Raw genomic sequence first — 20019 nt, 5'->3', positions numbered from 1 at the left:
CTCCCAAATACTGTACTTCTCTGTCCAGTGAGTTGATCCCAATTAGTATTAGTATTTTCCAACCATAACATTGACAATGTGTTCACATTCGTTTCTTTATTGTGACCTATTTCCAGTTGGCGTATTGCATTGTACAGTTTCTAGAGAAAGACCCAGCGTTAACAGAACCAGTAAGTGCCCCCCCCATGGTCACACCAACCCTCTAATCAGAAGGAACTTTGAATTATCAGGATTTCTCACTGTCTCCATTCATTCATCTACTTCCCCCATCTCTTGCTCTCATCACAGGTCATTAGGGGATTACTGAAGTTCTGGCCAAAAACCTGCAGTCAAAAAGAGGTAAGAGCCCTGGCCGTTGCCCTAATTGGGGCTGGAGCAGTGACCTGCTGCTACTGGGAAGTGTTAATGGGAGTTTAGATGTGGTACCTGGATAGTAAGGATGTGTGTGTGTGTGTGTTGTCCTGCTCATTTGTGTATGTAACTGGGTATGTTCTCAGGTGATGTACCTGGGTTAGGGTGTGTTTGTAACTGGGTATGTTCTCAGGTGATGTACCTGGGTTAGGGTGTGTTTGTAACTGGGTATGTTCTCAGGTGATGTACCTGGGTTAGGGTGTGTTTGTAACTGGGTATGTTCTCAGGTGATGTACCTGGGAGAGCTAGAGGAGATCCTAGATGTGATCGAGCCGACACAGTTCGTCAAGATCCAGGAGCCGCTCTTCAAACAGATATCCAGATGTGTGTCCAGCCCACACTTCCAGGTCAGTCAGTCTACACAATCTCAGTATATCTATGACTGTTTGCTGTGTAGTCTACTCCTATGATCGTTATCTTGTCATGACAATGACCATAGGAGTTTGCTCTACAGCACAACACTGATAATGGTGAAGACATCAAAACGATTAAATAACACATATGGAATCTTGTAGTAACCAAAAAAGTGTTTAAAACATCTAAATATATTTAGATTCTTCAACGTAGCCACCCTTTGCCTTGATGACAGCTTTTCACACTTGGCATTCTCTCAACAAGCTTTGAGGAATGCTTTTCCAACCGCCTTGAAGGAGTTCCCACATATGCTGAGCACTTATTGGCTGCTTTTCCTTCACTCTGCGGTCCATCTCAATTGGGTTGAGGGTCGGGTGATTTTGGAGGCCAGGTCGTCTGATGCAGCACTCCATCACTCTCCTTCTTTGTCAAATAGCCCTTACACAGTCTGGAGGTGTGTTTTGGGTCATTGTCCTGTTGAAAAACAAATGATAGTCCCACTAAGCTCAAACCAGATGGGATGGCGTATAATTGCAGAATGTTGTGGTAGCCATGCTGGTTAAGTGTGCCTTGAATTCTAAATAAATCACTGACAGTGTCACCGGCAAAGCACCCCCACACCATCACACACCACCTCCATGCTATACGGTGGGAACCACACATGCAGAGATTATCTGTTCACCTACTCTGCGTCTCACAAAAACACGGCGGTTGGAACCAAAAACCTCAAATTTGGACTCATCAGACCAAAGGGCAGATTTCCACCGGTCTAATGTCCATTGCTCGTGTTTCTTGGCCCATTTTATTTGGGCTTTAATCTGAGGTGCAGTTAATTCTAATGAACTTATCCTCTGCAGCAGAGGTATCTCTGGGTCTTCCGTTCCTGTGGCAGTCCTCATGAGAGCCAGTTTCATCATAGCGCTTGATGGTTTTTGCGACTGCACTTGAAGAAACTTTCAAAGTTCTTGAATTCTTGTTCCCTATTGACTGACCTTCATGTCTTAAAGTAATGATGGACTGTTGTTTTTCTTTGCTTATTTTAGCTGTTCTTGCCATAAAATGGACTTGGTCTTTTACCAAATAGGGCCATCTTCTGTATACCACCCCTACCTTGTTACCGCACAACTGATTGGCTCAAACGCATTAAGAAGGAAAGAAATTCCACAAATTAACTTTTGAGAAGGCACTCCTGTTAATTGAAATGCATACGAGGGGACTACATCATGAAGCTGGTTGAGAGAATGCCAAGTGTGTGCAAAGCTGTCATCAAAGCAAACGGTGGCTACTTTGAAGAATCTCAAATATAAAATATATATAATATATTTATAATACACTGCTCAAAAAAATAAAGGGAACACTAAAATAACACATCCTAGATCTGAATGAATGAAATATACTTATTAAATACTTTTTTCTTTACATAGTTGAATGTGCTGACAACAAAATCACACAAAAATGATCAATGGAAATCAAATGTATCAACCCATGGAGGTCTGGATTTGGAGTCACACTCAAAATTAAAGTGGAAAACCACACTACAGGCTGATCCAACTTTGATGTAATGTCCTTAAAACAAGTCAAAATGAGTCTCAGTAGTGTGTGTGGCCTCCACGTGCCTGTATGACCTCCTTACAATGCCTGGGCATGCTCCTGATGAGGTGGCGGATATTCTCCTGAGGGATCTCCTCCCAGACCTGGACTAAAGCATCCGCCAACTCCTGGACAGTCTGTGGTGCAACGTGGCGTTGGTGGATGGAGCGAGACATTATGTCCCAGATGTGCTCAATTGGATTCAGGTCTGGGGAACGGGGGGGGCAAGTCCATAGCAACAATGCCTTCCTCTTGCAGGAACTGCTGACACACTCCAGCCACATGAGGTCTATCATTGTCCTGCATTAGGAGGAACCCAGGGCCAACCGCACCAGCATATGGTCTCACAAGGGGTCTGAGGATCTCATCTCGGTACCTAATGGCAGTCAGGCTACCTCTGGCGAGCACATGGAGGGCTGTGCGGCCCCCCAAAGAAATGCCACCCCACACCATGACTGACCCACCGCCAAACCGTTCATGCTGGAGGATGTTGCAGGCAGCAGAACGTTCTCCACGGCGTCTCCAGACTGTCACGTCTGTCACGTGCTCAGTGTGAACCTGCTTTCATCTGTGAAGAGCACAGGGCGCCAGTGGCTAATTTTCCAATCTTGGTGTTCTCTGGCAAATGCCAAACGTCCTGCACGGTGTCCCCCATCTGTGGACGTCGGGCCCTCATACCACCCTCATGGAGTCTGTTTCTGACCGTTTGAGCAGACACATGCACATTTGTGGCCTGCTGGAGGTCATTTTGCAGTGCTCCTTCTCCTCCTCCTTGCACAAAGGCGGAGGTAGCGGTTCTGCTGCTGGGTTGTTGCCCTCCTACGGCGGCCTCCACGTCTACTGATGTACTGGCCTGTTTCTTGGTAGCGCCTCCATGCTCTGGACACTATGCTGACAGACACAGCAAACCTTCTTGCCACAGCTCGCATTGATGTGCCATCCTGGATGAGCTGCAGTACCTGAGCCACTAGAGTGAAAGCACCTCCAGCATTCAAAAGTGACCAAAACATCAGCCAGGAAGCATAGGAACTGAGAAGTGGTCTGGTCACCACCTGCAGAACCACTCCTTTATTGGGGGTGTCTTGCTAATTGCCTATAATTTCCACCTGTTGTCTATTCCATTTGCACAACAGCATGTGACATTTATTGTCAATCAGTGTTGCTTCCTAAGTGGACAGTTTGATTTCACAGAAGTGTGATTGACTTGGAGTTACATTGTGTTGTTTAAGTGTTCCCTTTATTTTTTTGAGCAGTGTATAATAATTTTTTTGTTTATTACATGATTCCATATGTCATTTCATAGTGTCGATGTCTTCACTATTATTCTACAATTCAGACAATACTAAAAATAAAACCTGGAATGAGTAGGTGTGTCCAAACTAATGACGGGTACTGTACACACACACACACACACACACACACACTACCGTTCAAAAGTTTGGGGTCACTTAGAAATGTCCTTGTTTGAAAGAAAATCACATTTTTTGGCCATTAACACAACATGTATCAGAAATACAGTGTAGACATTAATGTTGTAAATTACTTTTGTAGCTTGAAACAGCTGATTTCTTAAAAAATATATAATATCTGCATAGGCATACAGAGGCACATTATCAGCAACCATCACACCTGTGTTCCAATGGCACGTTGTGTTAGCTAATCCAAGTTTATGATTTCAAAAGGCTAATTGATCATAAGAAAACCCTTTTGCAATTATGTTAGCACAGCTGTAAACTGTTGTCCTGATTTAAATAAGCAATACAACTGGCCTTTAAACTAGTTGTGTATCTGGAGCATCAACATTTGTGGATTCGATTACAGGCGCAAAATGGCCGGAAACAAAGAACTTTCTTAGATAATTCATCAGTCTATTTTTGTTCTGAGAAATTAAGGCTATTCCATGTGAGAAATCGCCAAGAAACTGAAGACTCGTACAACGCTGTGTACTACTCCCGTCATAGAACAGCGCAAACTGGCTCTAACCAGAATAGAAAGAGGAATGGGAGGCCCCGGTGCACAACTGAGCAAGACGACGTGTACATTAGAATGTCTAGTTTGAGAAAGACGCCTCACAAGTCCTCAACTGGCAGCTTCATTAAATAGTACATGCAAAACACCCGTCTCAACGTCAACAGTGAAGAGGTGACTTCGGGAGGAGTTTTTCCCCTTCAATCTACACACAATACCCCATAAAAGAGATCTTTAGACATTTTTGCAAATGCATAAATATTTTTTTACCTTATTTTACATGGTCAATGTCCAAATATTTATGGACCTGACTAAGTTATTATTTTAGCTGTCTACCACAGCATATTGGACTTGAAATGAAATAATGAATATTAGCTGGAAGTGCAGACTTACAGCTTTAATTTGAGGGTATTTACATCCAAATCGGGTGAACGGTGTAGGAATTACATTTTTTATTTGTGGTCCCCCTCTTTTTAAGGGACCAAAAGTAATTGGACAATTGGCTACTCAGCTGTTCCATGGCCAGATGTGTTATTCCCTCATTAGCTCATTTACAAGTAAGCAGATACAAGGTCTAGAGTTGATTTCAAGTGCAGCATTTGCATTTGGAATCTGTTGCTGTTAACCCTCATTATGAAGTCCAAAGATCTGTCACTGCCAGTGAAGCAAGTGATCATTAGGCCGAGAAATCCAAACAAACCCATCAGAGATAGCAAAATAATTTGCTGTGGCCAAATCAACTATTTGGTACATTCTTAAAAAGAAAAAACACATTGGTGAGCTCAGGAACACCAAAAGGCCCAGAAGACCACGGAAAACAACTGTCGTGGACAGTATTCTTTTCCTGGTGAAGAAAAACCCCTTCACAACAGTTGGCCAGATGTAAACCATTGGTATGCCTCAAAAACAGGAAGACCAGATTAGAGGTTCCAAATAACATCTAAAAAAGCCTGTACAGTTCCGGAACAACATCCTATGATCATGATCCGAAGCATACCACCTCACCTGTGAAGAGTGGGAATGTATGGCTGCCAGTGGAACTGGTTCCCTTGTATTTATTGATGATGTGACTGCTGACAAAAGCAGCAGGATGAATTCTGAAGTGTTTTTATAGCTATATTTTCTGCTCCCACTCAGCCAAATGCTTCAAAATTCAATGGATGGCGCTTCACAATGCAGATGAACAATGACCCGAAGCGTACTGCGAAAGCAACCCAATACTTTTAAGGCAAAGGAGTGGAATGTTCTGTAATGGCCAAGTCAGTCACCTGACCTGAATCCAGTTAAGCATGCATTTCACTTGCTGAAGGCAAAATGCCCCATGAACAAGCAGGAATTGAAGACGGCTGCAGTAAAGGCCTGGCAGAGCATCACCAGGGAAGAAACGCAGCATCTGGTGATGTCTATGGGTTCCAGACTTCAGACAGTCATTGACTGCAAAGGATTTGCAACCAAGTATTAAAACTCACCATTTTAATTTATGAATATGTTAGTTTGTCCAATTACTTTTGAACCCCTTAAATTGGGGGGCTATGTATAAAAATGGTTTTAATTTCTACACGGTTCATATAATAATTGACAAAACCAATAAATTAAAGATCAAAGTCGACGCTTAAGGCACATCTTGATTGTTTCCTTTCAAATCCATTGTGGTGGCGTACAGAGCCAAAATGATGCAAATTGTGTCACTGTCCAAATACTTATGTACTTGACTAAGTATTCATACCCTTTGCTATGAGACTCAAAATGTATCTCCGGTGCATCGTGTTTCCATCGATCATCCTTGATATGTTTCTACAACTTGATTGGAGTCCACCTGTGGTAAATTCAATTGATTGGACATGATTTGGAAAGGCACACACCTGTCTATATAAGGTCCCACACTTGACAGTGCATGTCAGAGCAAGGGTACTTGATCTGGGGGAGGGTACCAAAAAATGTCTGCTGCATTAGTAGCGCTATCTGCAGAGTTTGCTCGAGGTACATGTTGCAATTCTTCAGCCATTCCTGGAACTGTGACCAAAAATAAGCTACAGTACCAAAACAAATGATATAAGGATTCTGTCTCTTCGCAGCAAAATCTGCAGAGCTGGGATGGTTGTATCCCCTATATACAGTGCATTGGGAAATATTCAGACCCCTTCCCTTTTCCACATTTTGTTACGTTAGACTTATTCTAAAATGTATTAAGTAGTTTTTTCCACCTAAATCTACACACAATACCCCACAATGACAAAGCAAAAACACATTTAGAAACATTTTTACCAAATTCTTTAAAAATCACATGTACATAAGTATTCAGGCCCTTTACTCAGTACTTTTTTGAAGCACCTTTGGCAGCGATTACAGCCTCGAGTCTCTTTGGGTATGATGCTACAAGTTTGGCACACCTGTATTTGGGGGTTTTCCCGTTATTTTCTGCAGATCCTCTCAAGCTGTCAGGTTGGATTGGGAGCCATGCTGCACAGCTATTTTCAGGTCTCTCCAGAGATGTTAGATCTGGTTCAAGTCCGGGCTCTGGCACTCAAGGACATTCAGAGACGTGTCCCCAAGCCACCCCCGCGTTGTCTTGGCTGTGTGCTTAGGGTCGTTGTCCTGTTGGAAGGCGAACCTTCAACCCAGTCTGAGGTCCTGAGCAGGTTTTCATCAAGGATCTCTATACTTTGCACCGTTCATCTTTCCCTCGATCCTGTCTAGTCTCCCAGTCGCTGCCGCTGAAAAACATCCCTACAGCATGATGCTACCACCATTATCCTTCATCGTAGGGATGATGCCAGGTTTCCTCCAGATGTGACACTTGGCTTTCAGGCCAATCTTGGTGTCATCAGACCAGGGAGTCTTGTTTCTCATGGTCTGAGAGTTCTTTAGGTGACTTTTGGCAATCTCCAAGAGGGCGGTCCTGTGCCTTTTACTGAGGGGCTTCCGTCTGACCACTCTAACATAAGGGCCTAATTGGTGGAGTGCTGCAGAGATGGTTGTCCTTCTGGAAGGTTTTCCCATCTCTACAGAGGTTTTTCCATCTCTAGAGCTCTGTCAGAGTGACCATTGGGTTCTTGGTCACCTCTAACCAAGGCCCTTCTCCCCCGATTGCTCAGTTTTCTTGTTGATTTTAAACTTCTTCCATTTAAGAATGATGGAGGCCATAGTGTTCTTGGGGACCTTCAATGCTGCATAAATGTTTTGTTACCCTTCCCCAGATCTGTGCCTTGACACTACCATGTCTCGGAGCTCTACGGACAATTCCTTCGACATCATGGCTTGTTTTTTGCTCTGACATGCACTATCAACTGTGGGACCTTATATAGACATGTGTGTGCCTTTCCAAATCATGTCCAATCAATTTGAATTTACCACAGTTGGACTACAATCAAGTTGTAGAAACATCTCAAGGATGATCGATAGAAACAGGATGCACATGAGCTCAATTTCGAGTCTTATAGAAAAGGGTCTGAATACCTATATAAATAAATGATTTGTCTTTTTTAAATGATGAATGTACAAATATTTCTAAAAAACAGTTTTTGCATTGTCATTATGCGGTATTGTCTGGATTGATATCCAGACACAAGGTATAATTTAAATGGAAAAATTCCATTGTTGAATCCAGCGTTGTTTTGCATATCAGTTCATAAACCATGTGTCATGGAAATGGTACATCGAAAATCTCTTCCCAACTATTTTTCATTTATAATGCACAGGTACGTTTTTTGGTAACTGGTATACTTTTTTATTTATCCCAATTTTCTTTAACCAATTTTGGTCTTTAGCCGCATATGTGACAACCCCACCAGTCCTATTCATGAGATCATTTACAAAGATTATACTTTAAAAATATATGTATTTTTATTTTATATATGTTTATCATTTAGTATATTTGAGTTGAACCACAATATTTGTTTGTATTATTTGATCTGTCTTTTCTGGTGGATTAAACTGAAATTGCAACCATCTTTCAATGGCTGTTTGTATTCAATCTCTGTGTGTTTCTGTCCCTGGCAGGTGGCGGAGAGGGCCCTGTACTACTGGAACAATGAGTACATCATGAGTCTGATCGAGGAGAACTCCAGCGTCATCCTGCCCATCATGTTCGCCAGCCTCTACAGGATCTCCAAAGAGCACTGGAACCCGTGAGTCCACCTCAGCACACCCCTCACACAGATTTATCCAATCAGAAAACTTGATTTATCTTCTTGTATTTGGTTGTATATTCTATTGTATTTGTTTAGACTCTTGGCTCAATATAGAAAAAATAAAGTGTAAAAGAGTTAATGTTGGCATGTTTTACATTTTTCTTGCAGGGCGATAGTGGCGTTGGTGTACAACGTACTAAAAGCCTTCATGGAGATGAACAGTACCTTGTTTGATGAACTCACAGCTACGTACAAGTCAGACCGTCAGCGGTAAGATATGCAGCATCACTAAAGGATCGTATGTGGTGTGGTCAGAGCACTGTTGTAGTTTTTTAAACACCCACTCACCCGTATAGGCCATGCTCACTACACAGGTTCATACCAAACATTTACAGTTATTTATATACAGAATCTCACTTTCTCTCATATACTGTGTGTGTGTAATATTGTGATTCTTAACTCTGGCAGCATAAGACATTTTGATTGGGTGGTACTTGACCAAGAGTTGTTGTTGTGGTGGTAAACCCAGTAGTAATCTCTCAGTAATCTGCAGCTAGTCCCCCCTCCCCCCTGTGTGATCTGTACTGTCTGCAGTGAGAAGAAGAAAGAGAAGGAGAGGGAGGAGCTTTGGAAGAAGCTGGGGGACCTGGAGCTGAAGAGGGGCCTTAGGAGCGACGGGATCATTCCCACTTAACGAAGCGCCACACTCCCCTCCCATCCATGTCCACCAGAGCCGCGCCCTCTGGAACGACATGGAGCAACCGTGTTTTTTATTTTTTTTCTCCTTTTCTGTATTGTGCGACTTACTTTACGGTAGATTCACACGTCTGTTTCATTATTTCAACATCACTGTAAATAACTTTTTCTTTTTCCCTTAAACTGATATTACTGCGAAAAAAAATTATTAAAAAAAAGGAAGAAAAAACAAGAAAAAGAACTTGTGTGGGGAAAAAAGACATTGGACAGTAGGACTTGAAATGAACTCTTCTTGGAAAAAAATCTACAGCGAAAGAAAAGATTGTTTTAACCTTGCCCTTTGAGAACCCCACTTCCCTGAATACAAACCCATTTTCCATCTCTACAAACCCATGCTCTTTCTCTCTTTCACTCTGTCTCCTGTGGTGCTTCTGTACCTCTCCCTGTGTGGGACGTCCTGACTGAGTGAGATACTTGGGAGGCTCCGCCCTGACCAAGAGGACACCCCTTCCCTCCGTAAGGACCAGCCTCTGACCCCTCCTGACCTGCCTCTCTCCATGCTCAAGCTAAGCTAGTATTATGGACCCATTAGCCATGAGGAAATGAATTGAACCCCCCGTCTTTCTCGACCCTTCCTCCAAGAGGCAAACATGTTAAGGGCCTGTATGTACAGGGAGTTTAAAAAAACGGTAAAGGGAAGGTCTTCATACACACACTTACATCCACCCTCTCGCACCATTTTCTCCCCACTTCCACATTTTGTTTCTGTTCACTTATCTGTGTGCATCTGGCTCCCCAATGATTGATTGGTATCTGTCAGTTCAGTTGTCTCTCTTTGGGTTTGTGGACTTTGACGCTGCAGTACCAGGCAGCCTGGTATCAGTCTGGCACTGGTACCCTCCAGCCACACAGCAAATACGAAAAATGTAAAACGATTGCGAGCTGTAGAGAAGCGCCAAACTCTCCTATTGTGAAAAGGAGCATCCGTCCCGGGTGTACTCTTCACAGTATTACAAAATTGTATATTGTTATTATATGCAGTACACTGATATCTTGTATCTTGTAGTAATTTAGCATATATTTTTGCTTCGGAACAGTCGAGGAGTATCCAGTATATAAGAGGTATTATAAGAGGTAAGACTTACTGGTATTTATGATAGTGTTTTCCCCTCTTTCTTTTTTCTCTTTTTGTTTCCTTCTTGGTTTTTAGCTCTCATTTTGGATTTTTTGATTAAGCTTCTTTGACCATCAGATCTTATTTTTTAGTTGTGGAGTGAGTGAGGGCAGGGCAGAGAGAGGAAAGGCATGGAGCAGTTGATATCCTGTTCAAATTTACAGTAAGTTCAGCATTGTTGACCCCATTGTTGACATAATTAATGTGTGCTTTAGGATGGCCAAGATATATGATTAAAATGAAGAAGAAAAAAAAGGGTTGGAGAAATACAAATGTTTAATTATTTTAAAAAATAAAGAGATATTAAATTAAACCTGTTTTGTGATAAAGCCCAGATGCTGGATTGCCTTATTTTCAGACCATAGACTGCTGTTTGTTTTGTGCCCGTGTTTGATGGAGAGGTGAAAGGATGAATGAAGGGGTCTTGTGTTTTTGATTGTTGCTGAGCTACTCTGAAATGGTGCTGTGCATTTCATGACTAATTGATTCTGCTTGTTGTTGTCGCTTGGATAGTCAAGCGACAGCTGTGAAGCGGCCTGCAGTCCCACGAAGAGCGTCTCGATATCCTTTGATATGACGAATGATCGATTAGAAGAGTTTGCTTATTGTTTGTGTTTAATTGACTTGTTCAACAACAATTAGCAGAACATATGAATTTTGTTTTTCCATTTTCAAGTAAAGATCATTTTACTTGACCACAAATGTAAATCTATCTTGGAATGCCACAGGAGGGCAGCAAGACTTCACATCTGATGGACCCCATAGCCGCCATTGAGTCACTATGTAGTTGATTGCATCTGATATGTCATTTGTGAGCTTTTATTCAGCCCTGTTACAATATCAGTGAATAATGTAGATTTCTGCACCAAAGTTATCAAAACACTTAACTAGGTCTTAAATTGGTCATTTAAGGTGTAATGTGATCTGACCTGTGTGGAAGGTGGGTGTAATGTTGACCTGGCGCGCACACACCATCACACTCAGACTAGTCACTAGTGTATTGTCCTTGGGTAACCACTGAATGTTTTGTTGGAGATAGCTGGTAGGCAAAGTTTTACGAGGACAATGGAGCTTTACTTTTAAGGTTTTCTGCCAAGATCATCCCAAAGGAAAATGCATGTGTGGTGTTTTCATCTACAGGTAAGAGATTATCTGTCCAGTGTTCTGTATGAAAATGAGAATAACAAATTATTATATAGGAGCAACCTTTCTCTATTGTCAATTTTTCTGGGGAGTTTTTTAGGCAGTCTGATTGGTTTAGCTTTATTTCGGTTAGATTCTACTTTTATTTAGGGTATTTCTACTGTGTGTCTGGCAGTGTTTATCTTTTCCACCGCTATCGAGGCAGAGCTCACCTTTTTTTAAAGTCTTAGTCCCTAGTTCTGACTGCTCTGAAAGGGCCAAGCGGCGCCGCTGACGCTGTGATTGTGATCTGCTCTAAGTGTGGCTCTTGTTTTTCTACTTCCTGTCATTTTGACTGTTCCTAACAATGTTCAACATGGGAACTGGATTCTCTTGGCTTAATCTGCCTGGAATTAGATGGATTCTAGTAGGATTTGGCAGCTGTAGACGGAGAGGACTGTTTTGGCTTAATAACCAGGGACAGTGCATTGTCAAAGCCCTGCTCCCATGTTTGGGCACGAGGTAATGCCCTGGGAAACAGTAGCAGGCCAATTAGGAAAGGAAGGGTAACAATGCTTTATCTCATTACCATCACCCAACGGGCACACATCCGGTCCAATGCAGCCATTTTTATTTCAATATCAAATCATTTCTGGTAAATAAGTAAGTACCTTATTGTGATTGTTTTCAATTAAAATTGTCAAAAATGAACAAAAACTGATTCTTACAAAGACCAATTCCTCAAGCAAGAATTTAGCTTGGACTGTCTGGGAGTGATCTGAGTAGGGAGGCTGTTATTGGCAGAGGTTTGGAACTCCTGGTGATGTCACCAGGCTGTCCAAAACTCCATCCCTCCAAAACAGGCAGAAATTTCAGACGGTCTTTTCAAAAAGCTCTTACACTTAAAGGGCATTATCATTTTCACAATTTCACAGAATTATTCCAACAGTGTGGAAACATAAAACACATAAATAACACAGTAAAATCACGTTCTGACTGCACTGGGCCTTTATAGACTGCCACCTTTTTCTTATTTTGTCAAAGCAATTACTGGAAGTCATTTCCACTTCTCAACCCTTGAGTGCACACTTGGCCTGAACTGGGGTGAGGCTGTGACACACTGAGGGCATTGTCATAATTAATTATAGTGCTGATAATTCAGATTACTGATTTTCCCCCTCTTTCTACACACCCAGCTCATTATTACTCTGTCTTGCTCATCAGATGCATGCATCAATGCCCTCTCCTGCAGGCTGTAGGGCAGCACCCTCATAAATGAATAAAAACAGAGTAGACTAAAAGCATTATATTGTTTACTTCAAACATCCCTTCCTGAGGTTGTTTGACTGGTGATTGTATCTCATTGTTGACTTTTGGAACTCTGCCTTTGTTTCCTACAACTATAGATGAGTTTAAATCAGGCAACATCAGCACAGACCTGCGGTGGTGTGTCTTCACCAGGAGGGGGAGTCCCTACTTTACACAGACTCAGGTATGCCAGGTGTCACTCAGAGCCTGTTCAGCCCAAGTGGCAGAGAGAGGTAGACGGAGCTCAGACACGGATAGGTTGAGGGTTTTCCCTGAGAGTCATATTTCCATGGATTCACTCACCTTCCGAGACAAGGGGGAGGACATTTCTGCCTATAAACAACAAGGTGTAAGTAAGAGCTAACCTTTTTCTGATGTTCTGTTTGAGCTTTCTGTGTTTCTGCCGTCACTCAGCCCTCCCTCTCTTTGCTTAAGCATTACTGGCCCAGTGTATCTATATCATACTATAGGATCTCCATGAGTAACGTATGTAGCCTATTATAATCCCATTCATCCCTTATTGTTCTCACTTCTCAGCTAATCTATGTCTTCTGCTGTAATGCATGTAGAAGGAAAATAAGTCAAATATTTAAATCCACATTAATATTCAGTGTAGAGGTATTATGGGAATCTAATGCCATTGATTTCACACTGGGCAGTATATCAATCAAATGTATTTATAAAGCCATTTTAAAATCAGCAGATGCCACAAAGTGCTTATACGGAAACCCAGCCTAAAACCCCAAACAGCAAGCAATGCAGATGTAGAAGCATGGATATCATGTCTGGGAAATAAAATCTGTTTTTGTAAAGGTTTGAAAGTAACAAACCTGTTGGTTTATTTGTGTTTCAAACCATTGTGAAGGTCCTCAGATAATGCAACATAACAACCCCTTACCGTCTGTGTCCAGGCTTTGTTTCATAATATCTGGTGTTTTAAACTCATCTTCATACAGGAGGTTCAGATTATATCTTTGCCTTTTTGTTTTCTCAATAATAAGAAAAACAATGCATGATGCGCAATCACCACCCACTTGGGTACCAGAAACAATACAGAGGACCTCCGCGCGCCACACCTTCCTACTGCTTATCCATGAGGTAAGTAGTGTCGGGAAACCCAATAAACTACTGCTTGTGCAGGAAGGGCCACGATGTGCTGTAAAACTACTCAGTGTTTACAGAAGTCGCCCCGTTACCATGACAAAACCATGTTAAGAAAAACAAGAGCTGCTTTTGTCTACAGTCACTGTTGGGTTTGGCTGAGTCTAGAACGTTGTGGCCTAACTCAACTGCAATACCCCCCAGTAAAGAGACTATCTGCACTATTTTCAAAGATACATATTTTATGTTCCTGGCAGATTTATACACAAACGGAGTCAAACAAGGGATGAAAAGTGTCAAGGCCCGCAGTAGAGACATTACGTTTCTCTGTTCGATCCTTTGATGTTAACATCATCCCATTGCATTTGATGTCAGGTATCCCAGGGACTCTCAGGAGATGGAATCAATTTCCATTCATCACAAAATGTAGTTGATAACATTATCAGCGAGGTGGTCTGAATGGCTTGCTCTTTTAACTTCATCCCTTAAGCATATCATATTCACGTAGTTTCCTCTCTATGGGCGCAGATGGAATTTATATCTGATATGTTCTCATCAACAGAAAAATATTTCACCCTTCCTTTACTACCAATTAACCTTGTGCAGAATGCCAGTCACCTATTATGGTCAATGGGCACAGCTAAATAATACACCTTTATCACGTTTGCTAAACAACCTATGGGCTCACCTAGGCAATAATTATCTTGCTCTCTTCTCGGTAATGGGAATACATCTTGTGATGTACTGTATTTAAATGAAGGTTTACTCTTTTCCCCTCCACTTGACTCACAGCAAAAGATACACCGCCGACCCTCCCCACCGCAAAGCAGCTGAAGGCCTGTCATCCGAACCGGCATCATAGCATCTGGCTCTGAGGATCATCGTCCCTTCCCAAACTATTTTAATAAACGTTCATACTTTCATTTTGTCTTTGTTGTTCATTCAGTTAGCCTGTCATGGTTTGAACTGATGTTAAACATGTAGAGGTGGTTATTGGATACTGTCTGCTTAGTAGAGGTGAGGGGAATTATGTGTTAAGTAGGTCATAATTTACATGTAGTAAATGTTATTCTAGTATTTGTAAGGTGGTAACTGTATAATTGATGTGTGTACATAGCTCTGAAAGGAATGCTGTGAAGTTGTAGGACCTAACCAGGCCAGTGGAAGTCACAGTGCTCCTGTGGCTTCTTTATTAAACATCTACTTTTGCATCTGATTGGTTCCTCAAAATAAATATTTCATGACAGTAAATGCACAGTGCAGAGTGCCTGTCAGAATATGCTAAATGTTCTCTCCCCCAATTTACCTTACTATCTAACCAAGGAGCCAGTTATTCAATTGTTTTTCCTAGGGAAAAGGAAGGTGCTGGTAATTTCTCACTTAACTCACCACCAGTGGTTGAAGGAATACGCACCACAAAACACCTCCCACCCTGCCCCATACAGCTCTGTTTTCATTTTATGCTGATGATATCTTTCCTTTGAAGACTGTAGGCTGCACAGTATGTGACAAAAGGTGTGATTCATATTGCATCTTCTAGATCAAACTTGTGCTCATCGTGACTACTGGCATATGCTTATGCTGCTGTTTCACTGACAGTCTTCAGAGTCTCGTTCCCTAGCAGCCCTAGCACATGATCCCCAGAGTACGCCTCTATGTTGTGGGGTGGAGTTTGACTCAATTAAAGCTGCTACATCAATACGACAAATCAATTAATCAATTATGTATTGCATTCTGACTGGCACAGGGAAGCATGTAAGTCTTTAATACAGACCCACAGACTAGCAGTGTAATTAGCACTAACGAGAAGACATGATATTTGGCAGGTTGCGCTCAAGTAGCACATCCAGTGACAGCTTGCAGCTCAATCTGAACATTCTCGTTTGTAGTCCTATCGAAGTAGTGATGTTTGCAATTGCAGCTGAAGGAAACACGTTTGAAATGCCATGAACTGTGATGTTATACAAGGAGCAACGAGCTGCGGTATCTGGCATACACACACTTTACATCGAGGAAGCAGAGACATGGGTCATCTGTACACATTGTGTTTGGAGCACATCTCTTACTGACTAATGCAGCAATTTAGTCCCATTCAGACTCCTTGAGGGCATAAATGGCAATACTACAGAGAGAATAGCAAAGTTACACTGTCTGATCAATTTACTACACCTACTTTCTGAACTGTTCAGGGAAACCGTTGCATCTTGGGACGTGGGCATTGACTTCTCAATTGAATTGTTTTTCATAGTCTATTTTAGCTTTGATGGAGCTGCTGGCATTCCAGTAGAATGAAGCAGAAGGGGCCTTGATATCCAATCCTCCTTTTAGCCCAGAAAGGACCATCGAGGGGACCATGAAACATCTTAATTAATTCTCAGATCAATGAGGAAGAATGGAGACAGATTTCACCAGATGTGCTGCATTGATTAGGGGAGAAGTTTGATATTTTTTCCCAGTCCCCAAACGAGGCATCAATGTCATCTGCTTTTTGTTTTAATTTGCCTGTGACATTTACAGCTTGAATAATACAATCGAGGGAATCTTGAATCTCTCACACCTGGAAGGGATTTCTAGAACAATGTTTCTCACATAATTCACATCTTCCTGACTGTGGTCGGATAACTTTGTGCTTTGTGTGCAGCTTCCTCCTGGGGAGGGCAATGATAAGTCCAGAAATAAATTTGTTAGGCACAAGCAGTACACTGATGTATGCCTTGTTGTTGTGTGAGTGGACTTTCAACGATTTTTTTTTACTCTTCACACTGAACAATGAGAGTCCTGTTAAATGCTGATTGGGTGTAATTGGTGGTTAGTGAGGCATGGTAATTAGTGTGATTACAGTAATCAAGTCCCTGCAGAGATGTCCAAGTGCCTGACACGTGCCTCTGCGCTCTCCCCAGATTTTTCAATTCCGTTCACTGTAATGAACATTTATCAAGAAAGTGTTACATCGGAGTCAAGAGGTAGAGTTGAATAAATAGTGCATATTCAGTAATTCAGGATTTTCCTTGTTTCTCCTGACAGGTTCTTACTGTCTTGCTTATATCCTACAGTGACGTTTGGGATCTTCTCCACCTCAATCCCATGTCAATGTCTCAGAGCCACTCAGAATTGACCGAGAGCTGTCTATGCAGCATGTTCAGCTGCATGGTGGTGGCACACATTTCATTTCTGAGTAATAGGGTTGAGGAGATGATCCATTCCTGTACGACTGCCTGCCTGTGAACAGGATCCTAGGTCTATTAGTATTACAACTCAGGAAGGCAGCTGTCCAACCTGCACTGTCACATATGTCTGATACTCTGTGATGCAAGTGGGCCAATTAGAGACGTCCTGTGGGAACACTTGGCAGTGCACACACTCCCACCCCTACCCGCTTCCTCACACATATTTATTTGGATATCTCTTCTGAAGTGCTTCTGCTTCTGACATTCTGTTTGACAGATTGAAGATATTTAGGCATCTGCTGTTGAACAGACAGGGAATTTCTATGAAGATGTATATAGCCTTTACAGCCTATAATAGAATGAAAAAATTGGCATAAACCGTTGTTTAGTTTGCCCTGTATGTATTGTATATACAGCCTGAGCCATATTGAAAGACCAACCTGCGTCATGGCATGAAAAACAGAAACAAAACACTGTCACACTGACTATCACAAGTGACAGTCCATACAGTGCAGGTCCCTTATGCAACACCTGTTACAGTTATGTGTTTCTTGGTGGGGGACTCAGTTCCCCTGGGTCCTATTACCAAGAACCAATTGGGGACTCAGTAGATACAAGACTTCTATTGTGTTTTCTGCATTCACTGGAGATGACTCACCGTTTAAAAGCAGTCTGCTCAGTCAACACAATCCAATGTCTCTTAGATCATCTTCATAAAATCTAAGTTGTTTACACTGTATTGTCTGGGCTCCCAAGTGGCACAGCGGTCTAAGGCACTGCATCTCAGTTCTAGAGGCATCAACCAGCCGTGATTGGGAGTCCCAAAGGGCGGCGCACAATTGACCCAGCGTTGTCCGGGTTTGGCCGGGGTAAGCTGTCATTGTAAATAAGAACTTCTTCCTAACTGACTTGCTTAGTTAAATACAAAAATTATTATTTTTTTGTCTATTTCCCCTATTTAACGTTCTCGACATGGAGGCACATTGTTTTGTGGATATGTTGCAGTAATTGTTTGAAAAAGTGTCAGTGCGTCAGTGAAAATAGTTCGCCAAAAAGCAAGTAGGTAAACCGTTTCCCCCTGCATACTGGTAAACCTAGATGTACACCACAGAGATCCCCCGACGCCTGTATTAAGGAGCGTGTTGTGTGTGGTGATACGCATGCGTTATCACACCCCGGGAGCCTGCAGAATGCAGCGCTTCCGAGGCGCGCGTCTTTGCCACAGTGCGCTCTCAGCAGAGGAAAGCGCAGTGTTACAATGAGCTTCTCCATCCCACCGGTTAATACCCACTCACACTGCCGTCCTCCGATAAGCAGCATCAAAATCGCCCACCACTCTCACAACCACCGCCTGGCCCCAGGATGCCCGGGGGAAAGAGAGGGCTTGTGGCACCGCAGAATACTTTTCTGGAAAACATTGTCCGGCGCTCAAGTGGTAAGCAATGTACCCGTTCGTGGGTTTCCATAACAGACAGCTTTAAATAGTTTGGATGATTGTCTTCCTTTTTTTGTTCAAAAGATAATTCTAGTCTATTCATAGTCTAATCATTGTTTTTTATATGACTTGCCTTTATTGTTAAAATTATCTGGTAGTTTGTTTACAAAGTTTATTCGATGACGTCATGCCAAGGCGATTTGGTGTTCATCATGGTAGTGCAAAGGCTGCTGAATTGGATATACTGCCAGTCATGTTGCACGGAAATTATATTTCATTAAGGTCAATATAAAATATATTTATTTTCAGATATTATGTATATTGTTTTAGTGATTATTTGTAAGTTCATTTGTAGGCTATATCAAAAATAGATAACAATAGCTTAATTTGCAATCCATTTAGCAATCATTAGACTACTCTCTTATATTTATTTGTCTGTTTGTGGTGTGTGTATATCACTTCTTGGCAAAGTGTTAGGCTATAGGCTTTATACATTTGCAGTAAAAATAATCAGGATGCAGTAAAACATTTGTCGTTACTTAAAGGGGCAATCTGCAATTGCTACATGCATTTTGGGATTTATAAATTAATGATATGTACTCATTGATTCTTAAAGAATATAACTTATAAATGCCGCATGAGCTTAGTTCAACTGTTGTACCCCATCACAACCCAAAATATAAGCTTGTTTTACTCCAATGTTTCTAAACAAAGTAAATGTAAACAAACATTTACAAAGTAAATGTAGCCTCAAAACATGGTTAAAACTATAATTATGAAATCATGGATGATCAGTCCTTGCATGCTTAGCTCTATCTATAAATTGTTATTTCTCTCCCAGTTTCTGTGCATAGAAATGTGATGATCCATATTGTGCTATTAACAACCTGAGAAATTAATCACTCTTGTCTATCAGCGAAAAGCCAGTAAATCTGCAGCAGCTGAGGCATAGAATCCCTAATGCAGAGGCTGGTGTGGACTTGGCAGCAGAGTTAAGACATATGTGCTGTAAACTCTCCCTCTCTGATTACATTATGGTTGTTGTTGTGGACGTAGAACAAGCTACTGAGTGTAGTGTCATAATTATATGGACCACAAAAGAGCGAGACATTTGATGGACACGTCATCACTGTGTTAGGCTTCGTTGTGTGGGGTCACTCTCATCACGCATCGCCAATGGGTTGTGACAGACCATCTGAGTGTTTGCAGACATTTTACACCAGAACCCTCCCCACTCACCTCACACCTGTTTACTTCGACCTTTCCTCACAGAGACCAGCTTCCTCCTGGGGAACGCCCAGATCGTGGAGTGGCCTGTAGTCTACAGTAATGACGGATTCTGCAAGCTCTCTGGGTTCCACAGGGCTGAGGTTATGCAAAAAAGCAGCACTTGCAGGTAAGGATGGTTATTGTATGGTAATATAGTAATACTTTTATTTTGCACCATTGTATGTGTACTGTATCTGCCGTTATAGATGACCTCTAAACCACTGTAGAATGCTTTGAAAAGTGCCTTCATTAAAGTGAAGTAAGTCAGTTTATTGCCTGAGCTGTCTGAACATC

At 41.9% G+C, this 20019-nt stretch overlaps 2 protein-coding genes and 1 long non-coding RNA gene across 5 annotated transcripts in view; all 3 read left to right on the top strand.

Moving 5' to 3' along the window:
* Nucleotides 1-10636, top strand: part of LOC110497830 (serine/threonine-protein phosphatase 2A 56 kDa regulatory subunit epsilon isoform) — a 34322-nt gene extending 23686 nt beyond the window's left edge. For 2 of the 3 annotated variants that reach the window (XM_021574251.3, XM_036954799.2), the window contains 6 exons: nucleotides 117-170; nucleotides 289-339; nucleotides 639-758; nucleotides 8323-8450; nucleotides 8622-8723; nucleotides 9048-10636. In XM_021574251.3, coding sequence (XP_021429926.1) covers nucleotides 117-170; nucleotides 289-339; nucleotides 639-758; nucleotides 8323-8450; nucleotides 8622-8723; nucleotides 9048-9147 — 555 coding nt within the window. In that variant the 3' untranslated portion in view covers nucleotides 9148-10636. Of the gene's footprint in view, nucleotides 1-116; nucleotides 171-288; nucleotides 340-497; nucleotides 531-638; nucleotides 759-8322; nucleotides 8451-8621; nucleotides 8724-9047 lie in introns of those variants that run through there. The other variant, XM_090211260.1, reaches the window with a different exon arrangement.
* Nucleotides 10637-12913: 2277 nt separating this feature from the next.
* On the top strand, nucleotides 12914-14777 carry LOC149975224 (uncharacterized). The gene is made up of 3 exons (XR_016488964.1): nucleotides 12914-13102; nucleotides 13755-13851; nucleotides 14647-14777. It is a non-coding gene; the product is annotated as an uncharacterized LOC149975224 (long non-coding RNA).
* Nucleotides 14778-18150: 3373 nt separating this feature from the next.
* Nucleotides 18151-20019, top strand: part of kcnh5b (potassium voltage-gated channel subfamily H member 5b) — an 81890-nt gene continuing 80021 nt past the window's right edge. Inside the window, exons 1-2 of the mRNA XM_021574250.3 lie at nucleotides 18151-18456; nucleotides 19729-19852. Of these exons, the coding sequence (XP_021429925.1) occupies nucleotides 18384-18456; nucleotides 19729-19852 (197 nt within the window). The 5' untranslated portion in view covers nucleotides 18151-18383. The remainder of the gene's footprint in view (nucleotides 18457-19728; nucleotides 19853-20019) is intronic.

Source organism: Oncorhynchus mykiss, chromosome 19 (assembly GCF_057628025.1).
Source record: "Oncorhynchus mykiss isolate SJ-2025 chromosome 19, ASM5762802v1, whole genome shotgun sequence".
NCBI classification, from domain to species: domain Eukaryota; kingdom Metazoa; phylum Chordata; class Actinopteri; order Salmoniformes; family Salmonidae; genus Oncorhynchus; species Oncorhynchus mykiss.
The sequence above is the reverse complement of the archived record's forward strand: the minus strand, read 5'-3'. Positions and strand labels throughout refer to the sequence as shown.